The sequence below is a fragment of the Ranitomeya imitator genome, chromosome 1 (assembly GCF_032444005.1).
Source record: "Ranitomeya imitator isolate aRanImi1 chromosome 1, aRanImi1.pri, whole genome shotgun sequence".
Classification (NCBI taxonomy): domain Eukaryota; kingdom Metazoa; phylum Chordata; class Amphibia; order Anura; family Dendrobatidae; genus Ranitomeya; species Ranitomeya imitator.
The window spans coordinates 698,680,819-698,707,110 of NC_091282.1; the positions used below are offsets into that span (position 1 = coordinate 698,680,819).

General features: G+C 43.1%; 1 protein-coding gene across 4 annotated transcripts in view; it reads right to left on the reverse strand.

Moving 5' to 3' along the window:
- RGS6 (regulator of G protein signaling 6) overlaps positions 1 to 26,292 on the reverse strand; it is a 696,740-nt gene that overhangs the window by 134,691 nt on the left and 535,757 nt on the right. For all 4 annotated transcript variants that reach the window (XM_069731343.1, XM_069731326.1, XM_069731352.1 and 1 more), the window contains one exon: positions 20,392 to 20,442. In XM_069731343.1, coding sequence (XP_069587444.1) covers positions 20,392 to 20,442 — 51 coding nt within the window. The remainder of the gene's footprint in view (positions 1 to 20,391; positions 20,443 to 26,292) is intronic.

A 26,292-nucleotide genomic window follows, 5' to 3' on the forward strand; every position in this document is an offset into this window, starting at 1 on the left:
GGTGCTGCATCCAGAAAAAAAGTGCACAATGTTCATAGAAAAAACAAAAAGGAATGGAGCGCACTTACCTAGGTAAAAAAGTCACCACTTTATTAGGACATGTATAAAAAGACAGCAGGGAGGAATGTGAACAAGGAAGGACGACGGCCGTTTCGTGCCCACGGCACTTCAAAGGGTCCTGACGCTAAACGGAAGCAGGGAGGGCTTTTTAAACTATACAAGCCAATTAACTCCTCCCTTCACTAAGCGTCGCGGTGAACGTAACCACCATGCATCAGAACGTAAGTATAAAAAAGTGAGGAAATCAAACAACATATACACTTAAAAACATTCCAAATGACGCACCATCCATGACAAGAGTTATGAATGAATTATACATAACCATTAACTTCTTACAAAAAGACCGACATGTCTATTCTCTCGTTTAATCTGAGAGGTCCCAATGCGCCTGCGCAAAGTATCCACCTCGCTTCTCTTTGCAACAGAAGACGATGCACGTCTCCTCCTTCTTGTGGTAAGGAAATTTTTTCTAGTCCTGCAAAGGGCAGTGTGGCACCCCTAGGGGTATTTGCCACAAAAATAGTTACTGACAGTAAGTACAAATACTAAAATAGCAAGACTGCACTACCACCTCCGGCCAGAAGGGGGAGCTCCAGAGACTCCCCTTGATCCATTCTGGTCTGAGAGAAGAAATGGCAGTTGGGCTAAGGAGCTGAAAGTGAGAGGTCATACAGTTGAATCTCTAACAGCCCTGTGACTGTTACCAGGCCTAAATCACCGGCCTGAGGAGAAGAGGGATAGAGAAAAAGGACATTGTGAGAACCGGGTAGCATTAATCACTACCCAGAACAGGCGCAAAGACGGATACCGGATCCGTGGCTGTATTCATTATATATAATACAGCAACCGGAAAAACGTGAGGTGATATCAGCTTCACTAGGGCCGGACGCAGCAACAGACACAGAGTTCAGCGGTACTCCCAGAGGAGGTAAACCGATAAAAGGACTCGGGTTGCCCGTCGAACCAGGACCCGGAGGGGACAGATTGGGCCGGCAGCCAGTTCACATACAGCAGCAGGGCCACACAGAAATTGCGCACAATAAGAGGCGAAGACCCCGGCAGGGTCAAAGTAACTCAGAGTTCCCATACAGACTCCGGTGACAGGACTGGTTGTAAATCCTTTTATGTTAAAGTAAACTGGTTAAACGTTTCAGTGCCTCAGTCTTTCATTTGGACAATAGCCATCTATCCAGGATCGGGATTGTCACCGCTGGGAGAACCTGCTGCTGATCAAGTAAGTGCCTGTCCCCTCATGATACCCCTTACACTGTGCATTGCCTGAGGCCACAGCACCGGGTCAAGCCACCTGTGACATCCCCCTCAAGAGACAGACTCCATTGGTCCGGTGCTGGGTATCCCGGTCTCCTGGGCGTCACAATTGGCGTCACGAACAGGATCTAGCCAGCCCGTATACCGGGTATTGTGTGCCGTGATTGGAGCCCAAAACTGTGAAAACTGGGATGAAAAATCTTGAAAATTGACTTTATTAAAGAAAAATCCATTCCCCATTGAAAACTATTGAAAGTGACTTTTCCCCATTGGTTATAATGGAGTAAAGATGGCCGCCATCCCCTGAGGTAATCACTTCATAACCGTTAGGCACGAGACTGTTAATTGAGCTACGCCATCACCTGAGCCCCAGTCTAACTGAAAAACTTCAGAATCCGCCATTACAGAGCGCGGTGGGTGAGAGCAGCAGGGGGCGTGTCATTGTGGGCGGCACCAAGCTGAGCGCTCTGACATCAGAGCAAGGGGAAAATCGATCCTGCTGCACAGCGGAACGAATCTACACTATCCCGACGGAAGCGGAGGACCGGAAGTGTCCGGATTAACTAAGGGGGCACAGTATGTCGCAGCACGGAGACGCCGCAGCACCCGGCAACGCTAATGCAGCTGAAAGACAGAGTGTCAATAGAGAGTCCGGCAGCGCAGTGGTGCAAGGAGTGGCGCCCATCATGCCGGTGCTGATGCCATATATCCCGGGTGGCCCATGGCTTCCAATGTATGAAGGTGAGCCTAATACCCTTGACGATTTCAGAGAAAAGATGCTGGCCCATTTTGACATGTTCCCTGTGGGTGAAGTTCAGCGTGTTAGTCTCCTGATGATGCAGTTAAGTGGCCATGCTAAGCGAGAAGTCACAGCATGGGCAGCTGATCTAAAAGGCACTGTTGAACGCATATTTGCTGGATTAAAAGCTACATTTGAAACCACGGCCAGCAGCAAAGCTAAAATACGATTCTTTAATTGCAAACAAAAAGCTAATGAGGGCGTGAGAGACTTTGCCTTAAACCTGCAGGAAGCCCTTAAATCACTTACACTGGCTGAACCCATTTTTAACACCGGAGCGGATAAACTGCTAAGAGATCAATTTATTGAGGGACTCTACACCCCTTCTCACCGGGGGCATGTGAGCATGCTTGTTTTTAAGAACCCTGAATTGACATTTGCCCAATTAAAGGAGAGCGCTATACGTCTCCAGCTGGCAGAGGCACCTCGGGATCAGGATCCTGCGCAACCCATGGCAGAGGCACCTCAACAACAGGGAGTGCCAGTGACATCAGCTATATCTGGGGCCATTGCTAAGCCCCTGGGGCCCAGTACTAATGAGGCTCTTCAACAAAAGCTTGACTCTTTAGCTGATGTTGTTGCTTCAATGGCTAAAACTATGCAGGAGATGAGAGGACACAAGATGGAGTTGGCAAACTGTAGAGAGGATGTTCCATGGATGAGACCCCGGAGATACCCGACATGGAGAGGACGACCCCGCGACCGCTACCAACCGGATGGACAGCCCATTTGCCGCCGTTGCCAGCAGCCGGGCCACTTTGCACGAGATTGTGATTTAAACGGGAATCCCCTGGGAATGCGGGCCGCTTCGCAGGAATGAACTTTCAAGGCCCAACACCCTGGCACGACAGGTACATCGGAGGACGACCCATTATCCCTATCGTGCTGGACGGAATTCCCCTCAACGCTTTGCTGGACACAGGTTCCCAGATTTCATCTATACCGTATATCCTTTATAAGAGGTACTGGGCTGATGCAGATATTGATAAAGGGCCCTCTGATGTTGAACTAGATATATGGGCCAGTAATGGTAAGTTGGTACCGAAACTAGGATTCAGGGAGATGACCATAAAGATTGGTAAAGTAGAACTGAAGAAACAGGGTATAATTGTTGTTGATGTTGACCGGCGGAACTGTGAACCAACTGTATTGATAGGAATGAATGTGTTAGAGAACTGCTTTTCCGAAGTCATTTCTGTCTTACAGCAAATTGCTGAAACTGCCCAATCCTGCCAGCAGAGAGTTCTCCGGAGGGAAATAAAAGTATTGATGTTAAGGCAACAGGTAGAAGTTGCAGGTGGAGAAATCGGCAGTGTGAGGGTAAGTGATCCAACGTCTATTGTAATCCCACCAAAAACAGAAATGCTGGTATGGTGTAGAGCAGCCATTGGTACTAAGGGACGAGATTATCAAGCCTTAATAGAACCAGTGTACACCGACAGCAGGCCCACTATACTCACAGCACGAGGGATAGTCGAGGTACACCGGGGACGAGTGCCGGTACGACTTTTGAACTGTGGAGAGGAAGAGGTCACTTTGCCAAGGTATGCTACAATGGCAAAGCTATATACTGTTGACAACAATGCCATCACAACCATTGAGCCCTTAGAACCAACCTGTCAGGTAGAAGGCAATGGCTCAGATGGAGAAATGGAGGATTGGTGCCAACAGCTACACGTGGGCATAAATTCAACACCTACCCATCAAAAACAAGGGGTGTATAGGCTAGTGACGGAATATGAACAAGTCTTCAGTAAACACCCATTGGACTTCGGACGGATAGAAGGGGTAGAACACACAATCCCCACAGGTGACCATCCCCCAATAAAAGAAAGATATAGACCCATACAGCCCGCTCACTATCAATGTGCAAAAGATATGCTGAGGGAAATGAAACAGGCCGGGGTAATAAGAGACAGCTGTAGCCCCTGGGCGGCCCCTCTAGTGATTGTCAAAAAAAAGGACGGAACCATGAGAATGTGCGTAGACTACTGGAAGATTAATAACATCACCCATAAAGACGCCTACCCCTTGCCTAGGATAGAAGAGTCCTTAACTGCTTTGAAATCTGCTAATTATTTTTCCACCTTAGACTTAACAAGCGGGTATTGGCAAGTCCCTGTGGCTGAGAGAGATAAGGAAAAGACGGCATTCACCACACCAATGGGTCTATGTGAATTTAATCGCATGCCGTTCGGACTCTGCAACGCATCCGGTACCTTCCAGCGGCTGATGGAATGCTGCCTCGGACACAAGAACTTCGAGACAGTCCTCCTGTACCTAGATGATGTGATCATCTACTCAAAGACTTACGAACAACACTTAATAGACCTGGCAGAAGTGTTCGAAGCCTTATCCAGGTATGGCATGAAAGTCAAGCCATCCAAATGTCACCTTCTCAAGCCAAAGGTACAGTACCTGGGACACATCGTGAGTTCGGAGGGAGTAGCACCAGATCCCGAGAAAATAAGCGCCATAAGGGATTGGCCAAGACCTACCAGCGCAAAAGAAGTGAGACAATTCCTGGGATTGGTGGGTTACTATCGCAGATTTATAAAAGGATTTACCAAGTTGGCAGCACCCTTGCAAGACACCTTGGTAGGGCAGACGAAGAAACTTTCAAACCGAAACCCTCCTTTTCAGTGGAACGACGAAAGGGAAGACTCCTTTGAACAACTAAAGAAGGCACTAACCGGAGAAGAGGTTCTGGCATACCCAGATTACCATCAACCTTTCATCCTCTACACCGATGCCAGTAATGTGGGACTAGGAGCGGTGCTGTCACAAAAGCAAGAAGGTCGGGAGAAAGTCATCGCCTTTGCAAGTAGAAAGCTCCGGCCTACTGAAAGAAATTCAGAAAATTACAGCTCCTTCAAATTGGAACTACTGGCAGTAGTTTGGGCTGTGACGGAGCGTTTCAAACACTATCTGGCCGCTGCAGAATTTATTGTCTATACTGACAACAATCCGTTGACCCACCTGGACACAGCCAAATTAGGTGCGTTAGAACAGCGATGGATAGCCCGGTTATCTAATTACAACTTCATAATCAAGTATCGAGCAGGTCGCAAGAATGGAAATGCTGATGCCCTATCCCGGATGCCACACTTGAGAGATGTAGAAGAGGAAACGGGGGAGCTTGAAGAAATTGAACTACCAGCCTTCCATCGTCCCAAGGCAAAACATCATCAGTCAAGTACCTATCAGAAACAACAAGAGGTGAATTTTAATCCGTTAGCACACCATAGATGGGCTGACACCCAAGACAGCAATCCGGATGTGAAGTTGGTGAAGGAACTGTTGACTGAGCAAAGTGCATATCCCGATGAGGATGCCCCAGAAGAGACGCATCAACTCTGGAAAGAGAGAGGCAAAATGTTCCTGTATCAAGGGAAGCTCTGTAGAAGATACACCAATCCGAAAACACATGAATTGGTTTGGCAGATTATTGTGCCTAAACAAGATGTGAAGATGGTCCTCGAAGCTTACCATAATGGTGCTGGTCACTTCGGTTGGAAAAAGTTAGAAGTACTTCTAAGAGAAAGATTTTATTTGGTCGGGATGAGAAAATCAATCGAACAGTGGTGCAGAAATTGTGGCCCGTGCAACCTCAGAAGAAACGATCAAAAGAACCAAAGAGCACCACTGCAGCCCATAATCACCAAACAACCACTTGAACTTGTAGCCATGGACCACGTGAAGTTGACACCAAGCCGGTCCGGCTATGTCTATGCCTTGACCATCGTGGACCATTATTCACGTTTCTTGGTAGTAGTACCCGTAAAAGATCTGACAGCAGCCAAAGCGTTCCAAACGTACTTTTGTAGACCCCATGGATATCCGGAACAGGTTCTCACCGACCAAGGTACAGCCTTTGAATCAGAGATCTTCAGAGAATTCTGTAATATGTATGGTTGCAAAAAGATCCGGACGACGGCCTATCATCCACAAACAAACGGCTTATGCGAGAAGATGAACCATATTGTAATAGACCTACTAAAGACTTTACCTGAGACAGAAAGGAATCAATGGCCAGAGAAATTGCCTGACTTGGTGGATCTGTATAATCATGTCCCGGTGAGCTCCACCAACTGCACCCCAGCTTACCTTATGCGTGCAAGACCCGGCCAATTACCAATCGATCTAGAAATGGGAATTCTGAAACCAGACGCAGAAGCTCAAGACTCCAATTGGGATATCATACGGCAAAAGCAGTATCGCCAAGTGCAAGAGAGTGTGGAAAGAAGCCTTCAGCAAACTAGAGAAAGACAAGAGCGAACTTTCAACCAGAATGCTCTAGCGACCCCATTAAGACCGGGTGACCAAGTGCTCAAGAGAAATCGTCGAACCAATAAACTAGACAATCAGTGGGAAACCGTACCCTACACAATTTTACCAACAAGAATGGATAATCCTAAAATGTGTCTCATTAGCAAAAACGGGGGCTTAACGTCTGTACTAGTGTCAAGAGACAATCTTAAATTATGTCCAGAAGCATTGAAAGAGCCAGAAGTTGTCCAGCCAGAACCAGAAGTTATTCAACCCATACAGGTTCCACTAGTAAAGGAAAAAGAAGAGGAAATGTATCACACCTGTATAGGAGACTTTCCCAGAACCCTACTAACATACCATGGTGCAGTAGTGGTTCCCATGGTGGCCTTTTACCCAACACCAGAAGTCCCAAGACAGGAAGAGGCTGACCCCGTACTACAGGAGGTTCCAGGCCAGGAAGAACAGATTCCTGGTCAGAGTAATCCCATTCACGGTGGACTTGCCAACTCCATAGTCGTGGAATTATCTTTAGCAGAGTGGGCAGATACTACATCCGCAGTAGACAGTAGTACACCACATGAAGAGACACCGCTATTACGTAGATCACAGCGTAGTACCCAGGGTCAATTACCAGCCAGGTATGCAGATTACCAACTATAAAGCTCATAATGTGAATTGTATATATGTTATGCCGTATATAGTTAAACAGAAAATGTAGTATAGTCATTGTTATCAGTCTGCAACATTTAAGCCCAGTGCCTGCAGAGACTTGTCTGTATGAACTTCTTGCATATTCTTGAACTTTTTATCAGCCCGGAGGCACTAAATCAAAGCTCCGGAAAGACTGCTTTTTGAACTTTGCTTTTTGCTCTTTTTGAACTTTCTTTAGACTTTATATTGATAACTCCGTTGGAAAAATGGAACTAAATTCCTGGACACTAAGTACAGTGCCGTTCCTAATACCTTCAAGGATAGAACTGTATTAATGGACGCTATTTGAAGTGACTTTTTACAGAATTCTATTTTTGTTTCCTTGAGTGGTTTTTGTAACTTTTCATTTTTAAGACTCTGTACATATTAATTGTTATTTCAAAATGTTATCGTCCCACAGTCCCGGAGTACTGTTCTTAACTAAGGGGGAATGTGGCACCCCTAGGGGTATTTGCCACAAAAATAGTTACTGACAGTAAGTACAAATACTAAAATAGCAAGACTGCACTACCACCTCCGGCCAGAAGGGGGAGCTCCAGAGACTCCCCTTGATCCATTCTGGTCTGAGAGAAGAAATGGCAGTTGGGCTAAGGAGCTGAAAGTGAGAGGTCATACAGTTGAATCTCTAACAGCCCTGTGACTGTTACCAGGCCTAAATCACCGGCCTGAGGAGAAGAGGGATAGAGAAAAAGGACATTGTGAGAACCGGGTAGCATTAATCACTACCCAGAACAGGCGCAAAGACGGATACCGGATCCGTGGCTGTATTCATTATATATAATACAGCAACCGGAAAAACGTGAGGTGATATCAGCTTCACTAGGGCCGGACGCAGCAACAGACACAGAGTTCAGCGGTACTCCCAGAGGAGGTAAACCGATAAAAGGACTCGGGTTGCCCGTCGAACCAGGACCCGGAGGGGACAGATTGGGCCGGCAGCCAGTTCACATACAGCAGCAGGGCCACACAGAAATTGCGCACAATAAGAGGCGAAGACCCCGGCAGGGTCAAAGTAACTCAGAGTTCCCATACAGACTCCGGTGACAGGACTGGTTGTAAATCCTTTTATGTTAAAGTAAACTGGTTAAACGTTTCAGTGCCTCAGTCTTTCATTTGGACAATAGCCATCTATCCAGGATCGGGATTGTCACCGCTGGGAGAACCTGCTGCTGATCAAGTAAGTGCCTGTCCCCTCATGATACCCCTTACACTGTGCATTGCCTGAGGCCACAGCACCGGGTCAAGCCACCTGTGACATCCCCCTCAAGACACAGACTCCATTGGTCCGGTGCTGGGTATCCCGGTCTCCTGGGCGTCACAATAGCATCTGAACATTACCTTCGTGATACGTGATACAGTGATACTGTTGTTTTTAAACCATGTATTGTTACTTTTGGCAGTGTGGACAGGTGCAAAGTCCTGCTGGAGAATGAATTTTCTATCTCCAAAAAGCTTGTTGGCAGAAGAAAGCATGAAGTGCTCTAAAATTTCCTGGCAGACAGCTGCGCTGACTTTGGTCTTGATAAACACAGTGGACCGACACCAGCAGATGACATGGCTCCCCAAACCATCACTGATTGTGGAAACTTCACACTAGACCTTGGAAATCAAGGTCACAGAGTCTGGAGGAAGAGTGGAGAGGCACACAATCCAAGCTGCTTGAGGCCATGGGTCCAAGATGGGAATAACCATTTAATCATGTAGTCATTTTGGAAATGTTCCTGGCTCTAGTTTAAATATTTTTCATATTTACGCACATGTATTGTCTAGTGCAAATGCAACTTCTGGGATCCCATTGCGCCTTATGTAATAAATAATGTCATATACAGTTTTATCACAGGGTCTCTCTATGTGATTGCAGATTTGTGAATCCGGTGGGGACGTTGGGAGCAGGCAGGAGTGTGTCCACAAGTATGCGATGTGCATTCATGAAGTTACGTGCCGACTAGACGTGTGTCGCCTTGCTCAACGCAATGAACTGAGCAAGGCCGGACATGTCTAGTCAGAATGTGTCCGGAAGTATGCAAATCACAAACTTGCGGTCATGTGACTGCCCGCTCCCGGTGCCAGCACCAGAGAATCCTGACAGCACATGGACATTTCACACAGTTCTCTGAATTTAGCTATAAACTATGTATTCATCTGATTCTCCCTTAATAGCCTTGGAAATAGGTGTTTTAGAAACCAACTGATAACTTTTTGAAAAAGGAAAATAGAAGTAGAAGACAAAATATATTACGCATTACTAGCTTACAATATGATTTGTGGAAACATGGCTCATATTGTACATTTAGCTTGCAGGCAGACTGATGACAATTGCAGAGGAATGCATTAAAGGTACATTTAATGGTACTTTTAACTGAAGAAATCTATAAAGTAACAGAAACCCATGGGAGCAATCCATAACAAACAGACATGATTCATCAGTATGGAAGACAAGTATCCTACAGACACACGTGTATCTACAATTACAGCAGACTAATAGACTCTTCCTGGCTCTTTTTGAGGGAAAGAGTTTAGTCCTATCACAGGTTGTGCCAAGGTTCATTTTAAAAAATTGATTTTTTTTTTCATAAAACCAATGACTGTGCAATATTTAGCATAATATGTAGATATGGGTCACCTATACAGCTCTGGCAAAAATTAAGAGACCACTGCAAGGTTGTATAAAAATCAGCTTCTCTAATTGTCTGACAGCCATTCCATTCCAGTGTCAGTTGAATTCCAACCAGAGTACACCTCATTCTACTTAATGTGCTTCTGATTAGGTGATCACCTGAACCAAATCTTATTTAACAAAGGAAAGTATAAAAAACACTGCTGTGTTGTTCACAATCTTCTTGCAATAGGACAAGCTGGATGGCAAAGCAAGTGCTAGTAATATCCCAAAAGTAATAGGAATGAAAAAATAACTTCTAAGCATGTCAAATGAGTTGAAAAGAAAAGTCTTGAGTGAGGAAAAGAAGGGCTCAATTCAAGCTTTACTAGCAGAAAGACACAGTGAGCGTCATGTTGCCTTCATCCTTAAAATTTCTAAGACGGCAGTCCATTACAACAAGGTAAAGCAGCAGACATTAAGGACAACAAAGCTACAGACTGGTAGAGGGCGAAAACGACTCTCCAATGACCGGGATGACCGTCATCTTATTCGAATGTCACTCAGCAACCGCAGGATGACATCAAGTGACCTACAAAAGGAATGGCACGGCAAGGACAGTGCATAACAGGCTCCTAGAGGCAGGACCCAAGTCATGTAAAGCTAGTAAAAAGCCTTTCATCAATGAGAAGCAAAGGCGAGCCAAGCTGAAGTTTGCCAAAGACCATAAGGATTGGACCATAGAGGATTGGAGTAAGAGAATCTTCTCTGATGAGTCTAATTTTCAGCTTTGCCCAACACCTGGTCATCTAAAGGTTAGACGGAGACCCGGAGAGGTGCACAAACCTCAGTGTCATGCACCCACTGTGAAATTAAGTGGAGGATCGGTGATGATCTGGGGATGCTTCAATAAGGCTGGAATTGGGCAGGTTGTTCTTTGTGAAGGACGTATGAATCAAGCTGCATACAAGGTTATCCTGAAAAAACAGCTGATTCCTTCTGCTCAGGCAATGTTCCCCAACTCTGAGGACTGTTTTTTTCCAGCAGGAAAATGCGCCATGCCACACAGCTAAGGCCAATCAAGGTGTGGATGAATGACCACCACATTAAATCCCTGTCATGGCCAGCCAAATCTCCAGGCCTGAACCCCATTGAAAACCTCTGGAATGTAATCAAGAGGAAGATGGATAAGTCACAAGCCATCAAACAAAGAAGAACTGCTTACATTTTTGTAACAGGGGTGGCATAAGGTCACCCAAAAGCAATGTGAAAGACTGGTGGAAAGCATGCCAAGACGCATGAAAGCTATGATTAAAAATCAGGGTTATTCCACAAATTATTGATTTCTGAACTCTTCCTGAGTAAAAAAAAAATATTGTTGTTTCTAAATGATTATGAACTTGTTTTTTTTTTTTTTTTTACATTATTTGAGGTCTGCAAGCAATGCATTTTTTTGCTATTTTGACCATTTCTCATTTTCAGGAAATAAATACTAAGTTTATTGCTTGGAACTTCGGAGACATGTTGTCAGTAGTTTATAGAATAAAAGAACAATGTACATTTTACTCAAAAATATACCTATAAAGAGAAAAATCAGACAAACTGAAAATGTTGCAGTTGTCTCTTAATTTTTGGCAGATCTGTATAATAACAATCCCAAATATGAAGAATAAGAAGCGATCCAAGGATAATATTAAAATGGTTAATTTTTATTAAATGATAATGATAACACACAATGTAAAAAAGCAGAAATACTGTAGGGGATGCTGAGCAAAAAGGGGAGAGAATAAATGGAGCATTCTATGGAGGGATACTAATTGGAGATCAAAGAGGAGAAGTAATAGTACAGTGACTCCCCTTTCATAGAGGGTAAACCCCAATGCATAAGAAATAACACGCAAATGGCCACTGTATCGTGGCTGGAGTGCAGCCCAGGTATTCACAATATAGCCTAAATAATGTCCTAAGTATATGCTGGCACAATCCTAGGTAAATGCAGCAATGGCAACTAACAAAATCCTGTTAGCCAGACATCAGACAAAAAAGATGTAAGTGTGGGCAATAATTGTTACCTGAGAGTAAAGCTGCCACTGGAGATATGCCCAGACCACCTGGGGATAGAGTGACCATTTGGGTGTTATTTCTTATGCATGAATCCCCCATTTATTCTCTCCCCCTTTTTTGCTCAGCGTCCCTTACTGTGTTTCTGCTTTTTTACATTGTGTGTTTTTATCATTATCATTTAATAAAAATTAACTATTTTAATATTATCCTGGGATCTCTATATAGGACATTGTTTTGATTCAGATATGCGTCACAGTAGATTGTTAGCGGCATATCAACTGCACATTGTCAATGTGTTTTAGAGAGAACAAATACAAATATTTGAAATGGCACATAGATTGGGAAGCTTAACCCCTTAACCACCAAGGGTGGTTTGCATGTTAATGACTGGGCCAATTTTTACAATTCTGACCACTGTCCCTTTATGAGGTAATAACTCTGAAACGATTCCATGGATCCAGGTGATTCTGACACTGTTTTCTCTGGACATATTGTACTTCATGAAGCTTGTAAAATTTCCTTGATAAGACTTGCATTTATTCGTGAAAAAAATGGAAATTTGATGCCCTTAAATCACAGAGATATGTTACACAAAATACTTAATAAGTAACATTTTCCACATGTCTACTTTACATGAGCAAAATTTTTGATCCCAAATTTTTTTTAGTTAGGAAGTTATAAGGGTTAAAAGTTCACCAGCGATTTCTCATTTTTACAACACAATTTTTTTTAGGGACATCACATTTGAAGTTACTTTGAGGGGTCTATATGATAGAAAAAATCCAAGTGTGACACCATTCTAAAAACTGCACCCCTCAAGGTGCTCAAAACCACATTCAAGAAGTTTATTAACCCTTCAGGTGCTTCACAGGAATTTTTGGAATGTTTAAAAAAAAAGAAAATGAACATTTAACTTTTATTCACAAAAAATTAATTCAGATCCAATATGTTTTATTTTACCAAGGGTAACAGGAGAAATTGGACTCCAAAAGTTGCTGTACAATTTGTTCTGAGTACGCTGATACCGCATATGTGGGGGTAAACCACTGTTTGGGTGCATGGCAGAGCTCGGAAGGGAAGGAGCGCCGTTTGACTTTTCAATGCAAAATTGTCTGGAATTGAGATGGGACGCCATGTTGCGTTTGGAGAGCCCCTGATGTGCCTAAACATTGAAACCCCCCACAAGTGACACCATTTTGGAAAGTAGACCCCTTAAGGAACTTATCTAGGTGTTTGGTGAGCACTTTCACCCAACCAGTGCTTCACAGAAGTTTATAATGCAGAGCCGTAAAAATAAAAAATCATATTTTTTCACAAATATGATCTTTTCGCCCCCAATTTTTTATTTTCCCAAGGGTAAGGGAAGAAATTGGACCCCAAAAGTTGTTGTGCCATTTGTTCTGAGTGTGCCGATACCCCATATGCGTTTGGCGAGCCCCTGATGTGCCTAAACATTGAAACCCCCCACAAGTGACACCATTTTGGAAAGTAGACCCCCTAAGGAACTTATTTAGATGTGTGTTGAGCACTTTGACCCACCAAGTGCTTCACAGAAGTTTATAATGCAGAGATGTCAAAATAACAAATCATATTTTTTCACAAATATGATATTTTCGCCCCCAATTTTTTATTTTCCCAAGGGTAAGAGAAGAAGTTGGACCCCAAAAGTTGTTGTGCCGTTTGTCCTGAGTACGCCGATACCCCATATGTGGGGGTAAACTACTGTTTGGACGCATGGCAGAGCTCGGAAGGGAAGGAGCGCCATTTGACTTTTCAATGCAAAATTGACTGAAATTGAGATGGGACACCATGTCACATTTGGAGAGCCTCTGATGTGCCTAAACATTGAAATTCCCTACAAGTGACACCATTTTGGAAAGTAGACCCCCTAAGGAACTTACAGTGGGGCAAAAAAGTATTTAGTCAGTCAGCAATAGTGCAAGTTCCACCACTTAAAAAGATGAGAGGCGTCTGTAATTTACATCATAGGTAGACCTCAACTATGGGAGACAAACTGAGAAAAAAAAATCCAGAAAATCACATTGTCTGTTTTTTTAACATTTTATTTGCATATTATGGTGGAAAATAAGTATTTGGTCAGAAACAACCAATCAAGATTTCTGGCTCTCACAGACCTGTAACTTCTTCTTTAAGAGTCTCCTCTTTCCTCCACTCATTACCTGTAGTAATGGCACCTGTTTAAACTTGTTATCAGTATAAAAAGACACCTGTGCACACCCTCAAACAGTCTGACTCCAAACTCCACTATGGTGAAGACAAAAGAGCTGTCAAAGGACACCAGAAACAAAATTGTAGCCCTGCACCGGGCTGGGAAGACTGAATCTGCAATAGCCAACCAGCTTGGAGTGAAGAAATCAACAGTGGGAGCAATAATTAGAAAATGGAAGACATACAAGACCACTGATAATCTCCCTCGATCTGGGGCTCCACGCAAAATCCCACCCCGTGGGGTCAGAATGATCACAAGAACGGTGAGCAAAAATCCCAGAACCACGCGGGGGGACCTAGTGAATGAACTGCAGAGAGCTGGGACCAATGTAACAAGGCCTATCATGAGTAACACACTACGCCACCATGGACTCAGATCCTGCAGTGCCAGACGTGTCCCACTGCTTAAGCCAGTACATGTCCGGGCCCGTCTGAAGTTTGCTAGAGAGCATTTGGATGATCCAGAGGAGTTTTGGGAGAATGTCCTATGGTCTGATGAAACCAAACTGGAACTGTTTGGTAGAAACACAACTTGTCGTGTTTGGAGGAAAAAGAATACTGAGTTGCATCCATCAAACACCATACCTACTGTAAAGCATGGTGGTGGAAACATCATGCTTTGGGGCTGTTTCTCTGCAAAGGGGCCAGGACGACTGATCCGGGTACATGAAAGAATGAATGGGGCCATGTATCGTGAGATTTTGAGTGCAAACCTCCTTCCATCAGCAAGGGCATTGAAGATGAAACGTGGCTGGGTCTTTCAACATGACATTGATCCAAAGCACACCGCCTGGGCAACGAAGGAGTGGCTTCGTAAGAAGCATTTCAAGGTCCTGGAGTGGCCTAGCCAGTCTCCAGATCTCAACCCTATAGAAAACCTTTGGAGGGAGTTGAAAGTCCGTGTTGCCAAGCGAAAAGCCAAAAACATCACTGCTCTACAGGAGATCTGCATGGAGGAATGGGCCAACATACCAACAACAGTGTGTGGCAACCTTGTGAAGACTTACAGAAAACGTTTGACCTCTGTCATTGCCAACAAAGGATATATTACAAAGTATTGAGATGAAATTTTGTTTCTGACCAAATACTTATTTTCCACCATAATATGCAAATAAAATGTTAAAAAAACAGACAATGTGATTTTCTGGATTTTTTTTTCTCAGTTTGTCTCCCATAGTTGAGGTCTACCTATGATGTAAATTACAGACGCCTCTCATCTTTTTAAGTGGTGGAACTTGCACTATTGCTGACTGACTAAATACTTTTTTGCCTCACTGTATCTAGATGTGTTTTGACAGTTTTGAACCCCCACGTGTTTCACTACAGTTTATAACGCAGAGTCGTGAAAATAAAAATTATTTTTTTTCCCACAAAAATGTTTTTTAGCCCCCCAAATTTTTATTTTCCCAAGGGTAACAAGAGATATTGGACCCCAATAGTTGTTGTCCAATTTGTCCTGAGTATTCTGATACCCCATATGTTGGGGTAAACCCCTGTTTTGGCGCACGGGAGAGCTCGGAAGGGAAGGAGCACTGTTTTACTTTTTCAACGTAGAATTGGCTGGAACTGAGATCGGACGCCATGTCGCGTTTGGAGAGCCCTGATGTGCCTAAACAGTGGAAACCCCCAATTCTAACTGAAATCCTATCCCAAACACACCCCTAACCCTAATCCCAACCATAACCCTAACCACACCCCTAACCCTGACACACCCCTAACCCTAATCCCAACCGTAAATGTAATCCAAACCCTAACCCTAACTTTAGCCCCAACCCTAACTTTAGCCCCAACCCTAACCTTAACTTTAGCCCCAACCCTAACACTAACTTTAGCCCCAGCCCTAACCCTAACTTTAGCTCCAGCCCTAACTTTAGCCCCAACCCTTACTGTAGCCCTATCCCTAACTGTAGCCATAACCCTAGCCCTAACCCTAGCCCTAACCCTAGTCCTAACCCTAGCCCTAACCCTAGTCCTAACCCTAGCCCTAACCCTAACCCTTGTGTTATGATCCGGTGACTTTGGAGCTGCATGAGAACTTTCACTGGAGAAAGTGGCCACTGTACTGACCGCAATCCTGAACTTAACACCGCAACTAGAAGTAGCCGTGGAGTGTACCTAACACACCTAGACACCTCGTCACAGCCGGAGGACTAATTACCCCTAAAGATGGAAAGAGGACTACTATCTTGCCTCAGAGAAAATCCCCAAAGGATAGACAGCCCCCCACAAATATTGGCGGTGAGTCGGAGAGGAAAAAACACACACAGACAGAAAACAGAATTTAGCACAGGAGGCCACACTAGCTAAATAGGACAGAATAGGACAGAGTTCTGTGCGGTCAGTAAAAAACCCTTCAAAAATATCCACTGCAGAAATAACAAAAATACCTACATCTAACTAATAGATGTAAGAGCGTAAATCTGCAACTCCAGTGAATCCTACAATCAGAGCAGGAATAAAACTGAAACCAGCACACAGCAGTGTGCCACAGATACAAAGAACCAAACACTTATCTTTGCAGAATTTGGCAGCAGGCAGGAGAAGCCAGAAAGTGAACCATCACTTCACAAGAAACATTGACAACTGGCAAGGGCTAATGAATCCTGCACACTTAAATATCCCAGTCCGAACAGCAATTAGCAGATACACCTGGCCAAGACTGTGACTCAGAGACAACTGCATTCCCACCTACAACCACTGGAGGGAACCCAAGAGCAGAATTCACAACACCCTAGCTCCAACCCTAACCCTAACCCTAGCCCTAACCCATGCCCTAGCCCTAACCCTAGCCCTAACTCTAGCCCTAACCCTAACACTAACCCTAGCCCTAACCCTAACCCAAGCCCTAACCCTAGCCCTAACCCTAGCCCCAACCCTAACCCTAACCCTAAGCCCTAACCCTAATGGGAAAATGGAAATAAATACATTTTTTTAAAAAATTTTATGTTTCTTTAACTAAGGGGTGATGAAAGGGGGTTTGATTTACTTTTATAGCCTTTTTTTAGCGGATTTTAATGATTGGCAGCCGTCAAACGCTATAGACGCTTTTTATTGCAAAAAAAATATTTTTTGCGTTAGCACATTTTGAGACCTATAATTTTTCCATATTTTGGTTCACATAGTCATGTGAGGTCTTGTTTTTTGCGGGACGAGTTGACGTTTTAATTGGTAACATTTTTGGGGCACGTGACATTTTTTGATCGCTTTTTATTCAGTTTTTTGTGAGGCAGAATGACCAAAAATCAGCTATTCATGAATTTCTTTGGGGGGGAAGGCGTTTATACCATTCCACGTTTGGTAAAAAGGATAAAGCAGTTTTATTCTTCGTGTCAGTACAATTACAGCGATACCTCATTTAGATTTTTGTTATGTTTTGGCACTTTTATACAATAAAAACTATTTTATAGAAAAAATAATTATTTTGCATCGCTTTATTCTGAGGAGTATAACTTTTTTACTTTTTTGCTGATGATGCTGTATGGCAGTTCGTTTTTTGTGGGACAAGATGACGTTTTCAGCGGTACCATGGTTATTTATATCCGTCTTTTTGATCACGTGTTATTCCACTTTTTGTTCGGCGGTATGATAATAAAGTGTTGTTTTTTGCCTCTTTTTTTATGGTGTTCACTGAAGGGGTTAACTAGTGGGCCAGTTTTATCGGTCGGGTCATTACTGACGCGGCGATACTAAATATGTGTACTTTTATTGTTTTTTTTTACTTAGATAAAGAAATGTATTTATGGGAACAATATTTTTTTTTCTCTTTATTTAGGATTTTTTTTTTTATTTACACATTCAAAAATTTTTTTAATTTTTTTTACTTAGTCCCAGGGGGGACATCACTGTATAGTGACAGATCGCTGATCTGACACTTTGCAGATCACTGTGTCAGATCAGCGATCTGACGTGCCGTGCTCCTGGCCTACCAGCGCCTGCTCTGAGCCCCTCTGAGCCCCTCTGAGGAAGTAGCCCCGCGGCTATTTTGGATCCGGGGCCTGCAGGGAGGAGACGCTCGGTACAAGGTGAGCACATCGCCTTGTACCGATCGTCTCAGGGAAGCACGCAGGGAGCCCCCTCCCTGCGCAATGCTTCCTTGTACTGCCGACACAGCGATCATGTTTGATCGCAGTGTGCTAGGGGTTAATGTGCAGGGGCGGTCCGGATGTGAGCTGCGATAGTCAGCTGACACCCGGCTCCCCCTGTGAGCGCGGCCAATCGCATATGACGTACTATCCCGTCACTGGGAATTAAGTCCCAGGTCATCTTGACGGGATAGTACGTAATATGGGATTAAGGGGTTAATGGACGTAAAAGACTAAGTACCACGGACAACATCTGCAAGGAGTTTGTATGTTCCCACTGTGTTTGCATGGGTTTCCTCTGTGTTCTATGATTTCCTCCCACACTACATTGGGGACAGTGCTGATAAAGTCTATAAAGCCATATAAATTTGTAAAATAAATAAAGCGCTGTGGAAAATGATGGTGTTATATAAAAGTGATATAAACAGTTCTCTTGTTAACTTAAGGCCCCTTCACATTAAGCGACGCTGCAGCGATACCGACAATGATCCGGATCGCTGCAGCGTCGCTGTTTGGTCGCTGGAGAGCTGTCACACAGACAGCTCTCCAGCGACCAACGATCCCGAAGTCCCCGGGTAACCAGGGTAAACATCGGGTTACTAAGCGCAGGGCCGCGCTTAGTAACCCGATGTTTACCCTGGTTACCAGCGTAAAAGTAAAAAAAAACAAACACTACATACTTACCTACCGCTGTCTGTTCCCGGCGCTCTGCTTCTCTGCACTCCTCCTGTACTGGCTGTGAGCACAGCAGCCGGAAAGCAGAGCGGTGACGTCACCGCTCTGCTTTCCGGCTGACCGACGCTCACAGCCAGTACAGGAGGTGTGCAGAGCACAGCGCCGGGGACAGACAGCGTTAGGTAAGTATGTAGTGTTTTTTTTTTTTTACTTTTACGCTGGTAACCAGGGTAAACATCGGGTTACTAAGCGCGGCCCTGCGCTTAGTTACCCGATGTTTACCCTGGTTACCAGTGAAGACATCGCTGGATCGGTGTCACACACGCCGATCCAGCGATGTCCACGGGAGATCCAGCGACGAAATAAAGTTCTGGACTTTGTTCAGCGACCAACGATCTCCCAGCAGGGGCCTGATCGTTGGTCGCTGTCACACATAACAATTTCCTTAACGATATCGTTGCCACGTCACAAAAAGCAACGATATCGTTAACGATATCGTTATGTGTGAAGGTACCTTTACAGCGTAGCTACCTTTTGATGGCACTAGGCAAACTTTTTTTTTCCATCCCAAAAGGAGAGCTAATTTGCCCACTTTTTTTCCCCAGGAAACCCGCCTATTAGACTACCTAAACGAGTGGCTCTCTGTAAGAAGATCTATATTTTTGAAAAAGAATAAACTCATACTGCTCTACAAATACACAATCGGTTTTGTGGACTCGGCATGACATGAAAAGTCCATCCAAAAATTTCACAGTATGTATAACAGAAGATTGTTTCATACATTTTTTCTGGTCTTTTTATCCTTTTAAGGCTGCGGTCACACTAGCAGTATTTGGTCAGTATTTCACATCAGTATTTGGAAGCCAAAACCAGGAGTGGGTGATAAATGCAGAAGTGGTGCATATGTTTCTATTATACTTTTCCTCTAATTGTTCCACTCCTGGTTTTGGCTTACAGATACTGATGTAAAATACTGACCAAATACTGCTAGTGTGACGGCAGCCTAAACATGAAAATAAAAAAAACTAAATAGAGCAAACAGAAAACCATAAGCTGGGTAATACAACACAGCTAGTAATCATACAGATACCTTGCCAGAAGAAAAATAAGAACACTGAAAATATTTTTTTTTAAATATACATTTTACGCGGAAATCTCTGGAAGATAATTAAAGCAGCTGGTAAAGAGCGCACACAGCTGTACATTCTGCTGTCCTTGGGGACAGTTCAACTCATCTAGTGCTTGAGGGAACCACTGCTTGATATAGTCAATAAGGATGACTATCCTTCCCTGAACCGTTAGGGTTCCCTGAGGAGCGATGCTTGCTGCACCAGGTAATTTCCTCTTTATATGCATAAATTCTGTTGCCATTGATAAACTTTCATTTCAGCTCAATCAGCTGCTTTATGACTAAAGCGAGACCGTAACCGCTGGTCTCTTAGTACTGTGTCAAACAATCTCTTGCTCATAACCTGTGTGAAATCACTCATCCAACAACCCATTTATACAGTATTCTAGTTTTTCAAAGATAAAAAAAAGTGTATAAATCTGTATAAAAGAGCAAACATTAAAAAGATGTAGAAAATAAAACAAAGATAAAAGAAAATACATTCTGGAGAAAATAAAATCTATACCTGGGTCTTCAATGTTGAGGTTCTTAATGAGCCACTGGACAATGTCAGCTCCTAAAAGAATAACATGGAGTATTGTTATTAATGAAGAAAATATTTAAATTAAAATATTACAAAAAAATAAAAAATACTATATTAGCATAGTAAGTTTATGTTTGCCCCCAAACAGGATATTGCACCTTCAGAAAAGCCTCTGTGTATATATATATATATATATATATATATATATATATATATATACTGTATATATATATCTGGATATAACCTCCAAGTTGAACTAAGCCTTAATAAGTCACCCATGACTTTATAGGAGTCTTTTTGTAGCTCCAATTGCCTTCGCATTGCTTCCAGGAGAGAGTTGACTTCTAAGATGGAGCACCACTGAGCGCCATATGGCTGCATCATTGGCACACCGGAAATTATCGAAAATGCCTTCTTAACCACTGGCTGCAGCAGCGACTACATAAGATGGTGATTGGTTGAGAAGGCAACTCCAGTAATTTCTGATGTATAGGTAATCACCGAAACGGAATCTATAAGACATTTGGAGGGTATTTCTTATTTTATATTTTTTGATAAGCCTGAGGACTTTAGGCAATATTTTTTATTACCAGAACACCTATTTAACGCATGGTGCTTTGTAACACAAACTGTTCTTTTCCCTCTTCTCATTTCTCAAATCAATGCTGTCATATGATGTCAGTGATATACTGAAATGTAATATCAACAACACTCAAAAGAAATATTGTATATGAATAAAAGTGGCTTGTGACTTTTCCTGCAACACTAAAATTGTAGATTACAGCAATCTGTAAAGGACAAAAATACCGTAGTAATTTGGTTATCTTTGCACAAAATGCTATTCTGACTCCATAACAAGGCTGCAAGAGTGGGGCTCCTGAGACTTAGTTTCTATAAATGTCTGTATGTACCATTACTCACACAAAGAGATTTTATCAGATAGCTTGATTCGACTGCAAGATGGACTTATGAAGATTCCAGAAGAAAGTTTATTTTCAAGCTGAATTCTTTTAGTTATGCACAATTACAGTAGGTAAAAAAGACTATTCTGAACCAGAGATGCAAAGACACGAGCTTTTTAACATGGTTGAAATACACAAAATGAGGAATAAGAAGGGAGGGGTTAATGATATCAGAGCTAGGGAGGAAGACAGGAAGAGAGGGAGGACAAACTTCTAAAAGGCAAACCTTATTGGATAGAAATGCAACAGTAACAATACAATACTGTATGATTCCCAAGCCGTGGGACATTACAAATGCATTCTAAAATCTACTTACTACCATATTGGCAACAACTGACTAATGGAATCCATGGGTTAGAATTTTTTTCTTAAAATACCAAAATCACTTAATAAACTGATATAAAATGTGATATAAACAATAACTGCCAAAATTACATTGGGAGAAATAAATTGTTTACTATGTCTAGGATTCTTAATTCCAGATCAGAGCCCGTTATATCTTTACTGGAGGATTTTTGTAACCGTACCCTGGAATATACATACGCTTTCTGTGCATTCAAGGCAAAAATATGCAAAAAAAATAGTTACCAACATAGGCTGCTCTTTTAGCAATGACAGGTACATTTTTAATGGTGTGAGCTAGTACTATATACAGATGCATGAAGAGTAGGATTCGTGGTTGTTAAAGGGAACCTGTCACCTGAATTTGGCGGGACAGGTTTGTGGTCATATGGGCGGGGTTTTTGGGTGTTTGATTCACCCTTTCCTTACCCGCTGGCTGCATGCTGGCCACAATATTGGGTTGAAGTTCATGCTGTGTCTTTCCGTAGTACACGCCTGCGCAAGACTACGGAGGACACAGCATGAACTTCAATCCAATATTGCGGCCAGCATGCAGCCAGCAGGTAAGGAAAGGGTGAATCAAACACCCAAAAACTCCGCCCTTATGACCCAAAACCAGTCCCGCCAAATTCAGGTGACAGGTTCCCTTTAAGTTGAAATCACCTGGAAAAGTTAAAAAAAAAACTACTGGGGTATCTGGCTTTGTAATTACGGTAATATGTTTTTGTAATACTATTTATTTCTCTTCTTAGAGCACTGTTCACACCTCTAGAGCGGCTTGTAGACTCCTAGTCTATTAAAAGGCTAAAGTAGATCAAACTTCATCTTCCCTAACCAATGTTCAACAGACCTCGAAAACTTAAAGGGACACTGTCACCTGAATTTGGAGGGAACAATCTTCAGCCATGGAGGCGGGGTTTTTGGGTGTTTGATTCACCCTTTCCTTACCCGCTGGCTGCAATGTGGTTGCAATATTGGATTGAAGTTCATTCTCAGTCCTCCATAGTACACGCCTGCGCAAGGCAGCGTCAAAAACGCAGCGTTTCCTGAATGTGGAAACATACCTTTATAGTGGGAAATCCACAAAAAAATGCAAAATTAATGAACATGCTGCATGTTTTACCGCGATGCGCTTTTTTCATGGAAAAAAATGCATCATGTGCACAAAACATGCGGAATTAATTCTAAATAATGGGATGCATATTGTATCGAAAAATCAGCAACGTGTGCACACAGCCTTAAGCACCTGGGAGCAGCTACTGAAATTTGACAAAATCCTAGTGTACAAAGAGCTGACATTACTGCACTGCAGTAATTATGGGCGGAGTCTGCTGACGTAAGTGATGTCACTCCTCTCCTCCCCTTCTGGGTGTTTGCTAAGGGATAAGAGAGGATTCAGGAACCCAGTGAGCAGCCATTTTGTTGGTGACTGCAAAGTTATACTGACAAGCAAACAGTCACAGAAGATGGCAGGCAGCAAGGATTCTGGGAGATACAGTGGGGCAAAAAAGTATTTAGTCAGTCAGCAATAGTGCAAGTTCCACCACTTAAAAAGATGAGAGGCGTCTGTAATTTACATCATAGGTAGACCTCAACTATGGGAGACAAACTGAGAAAAAAAAATCCAAAAAATCACATTGTCTGTTATTTTAACATTTTATTTGCATATTATGGTGGAAAATAAGTATTTGGTCAGAAACAAACAATCAAGATTTCTGGCTCTCACAGACCTGTAACTTCTTCTTTAAGAGTCTCCTCTTTACCTGTAGTAATGGCACCTGTTTAAACTTGTTATCAGTATAAAAAGACACCTGTGCACACCCTCAAACAGTCTGACTCCAAACTCCACTATGGTGAAGACCAAAGAGCTGTCAAAGGACACCAGAAACAAAATTGTAGACCTGCACCAGGCTGGGAAGACTGAATCTGCAATAGCCAACCAGCTTGGAGTGAAGAAATCAACAGTGGGAGCAATAATTAGAAAATGGAAGACATACAAGACCACTGATAATCTCCCTCGATCTGGGGCTCCACGCAAAATCCCACCCCGTGGGGTCAGAATGATCACAAGAACGGTGAGCAAAAATCCCAGAACCACGCGGGGGGACCTAGTGAATGAACTGCAGAGAGCTGGGACCAATGTAACAAGGCCTACCATAAGTAACACACTACGCCACCATGGACTCAGATCCTGCAGTGCCAAACTTGTCACACTGCTTAAGCCAGTACATGTCCGGGCTCGTCTGAAGTTTGCTAGAGAGCATTTGGATGATCCAGAGGAGTTTTGGGAGAATGTCCTATGGTCTGATGAAACCAAACTGGAACTGTTTGGTAGAAACACAACTTGTCGTGTTTGGAGGAAAAAGAATACTGAGTTGCATCCATCAAACACCATACCTACTGTAAAGCATGGTGGTGGAAACGTCATGCTTTGGGGGTGTTTCTCTGCAAAGGGGCCAGGATGACTGATCCGGGTACATGAAAGAATGAATGGGGCCATGTATCGTGAGATTTTGAGTGCAAACCTCCTTCCATCAGCAAGGGCATTGATGCTGAAACGTGGCTGGGTCTTTCAACATGACAATGATCCAAAGCACACCGCCAGGGCAATGAAGGAGTGGCTTCGTAAGAAGCATTTCAAGGTCCTGGAGTGGCCTAGCCAGTCTCCAGATCTCAACCCAATAGAAAACCTTTGGAGGGAGTTGAAAGTCCGTGTTGCCAAGCGAAAAGCCAAAAACATCACTGCTCTAGAGGAGATCTGCATGGAGGAATGGGCCAACATACCAACAACAGTGTGTGGCAACCTTGTGAAGACTTACAGAAAACGTTTGACCTCTGTCATTGCCAACAAAGGATATATTACAAAGTATTGAGATGAAATTTTGTTTCTGACCAAATACTTATTTTCCACCATAATATGCAAATAAAATGTTAAAAAAACAGACAATGTGATTTTCTGGATTTTTTTTTCTCAGTTTGTCTCCCATAGTTGAGGTCTACCTATGATGTAAATTACAGACGCCTCTCATCTTTTTAAGTGGTGGAACTTGCACTATTGCTGACTGACTAAATACTTTTTTGCCCCACTGTATATGGTGGAGGGAGCAGGGTGACAGCACCACAGAGTATTTTAGAAGAGCAGTGTGCAGCTCTAAGGCACCATGTTTGGTGCGCAGAGCAGCCAGGGATTTACATAGAGCGCTGTCTTTTATACACATGGATAAACCATCTGCTCCACAAAAATATAGGAAACATTTCTGCTGATTGATGGCCTGTTCTGATCCAGACATTGCATGCAAAGACCCCATTCTCCTCCTCAGATCCTGTCCTGGCGATGTGTGAAAGCGAGGTGACAGGCACAGTACAGGGTTACGCTGGGAAGCAGGTTGGGGGCAAATGTAGGCACATAGTAACGATAAAAATGAGACCCCTCTCTTCAGCTGCCTCACCAGCCCTCCCCTGACTGCACCTAACTGTAGGTCATGCTGCCCCCATTACCCCAGACCCGTGTGCAGGTGCTCAGCCAGAACCACCCTAGAATGGGTCCCCTTTCTGAAGATAATACCACCATATAGATCACACATAATACCACCATATAGATCACACATAATACTGTCAAATAGATCACACATACCACCACATAGATCACACATAATGCCGCCAGTGTTCTCACATACCACCATATGCTGCTCACATAATACTGCCATATAGATCACCCATAATGCCGCCATATAGATCTCACATAATACCACCATATACTTTTCAAACATACCACCATATAGATCACACATAATACTGCCATATACTAATCACACAATACCGTCATATAGATCACACATAAAACCACCATATAATTCTCACCTAGTACTGCCACATAGATCACACATAATCCCACAATATACAGGTCCTTCTCAAAAAATTAGCATATAGTGTTAAATTTCATTATTTACCATAATGTAATGATTACAATTAAACTTTCATATATTATAGATTCATTATCCACCAACTGAAATTTGTCAGGTCTTTTATTGTTTTAATACTGATGATTTTGGCATACAACTCCTGATAACCCAAAAAACCTGTCTCAATAAATTAGCATATTTCACCCATCCAATCAAATAAAAGTGTTTTTTAATAACAAACAAAAAAACCAACAAATAATAATGTTCAGTTATGCACTCAATACTTGTTCGGGAATCCTTTGGCAGAAATGACTGCTTCAATGCGGCGTGGCATGGAGGCAATCAGCCTGTGACACTGCTGAGATGTTATGGAGGCCCAGGATGCTTCAATAGCGGCCTTAAGCTCATCCAGAGTGTTGGGTCTTGCGTCTCTCAACTTTCTCTTCACAATATCCCACAGATTCTCTATGGGGTTCAGGTCAGGAGAGTTGGCAGGCCAATTGAGCACAGTAATACCATGGTCAGTAAACCATTTACCAGTGGTTTTGGCACTGTGAGCAGGTGCCAGGTCGTGCTGAAAAATGAAATCTTCATCTCCATAAAGCATTTCAGCCGATGGAAGCATGAAGTGCTCCAAAATCTCCTGATAGCTAGATGCATTGACCCTGCCCTTGATG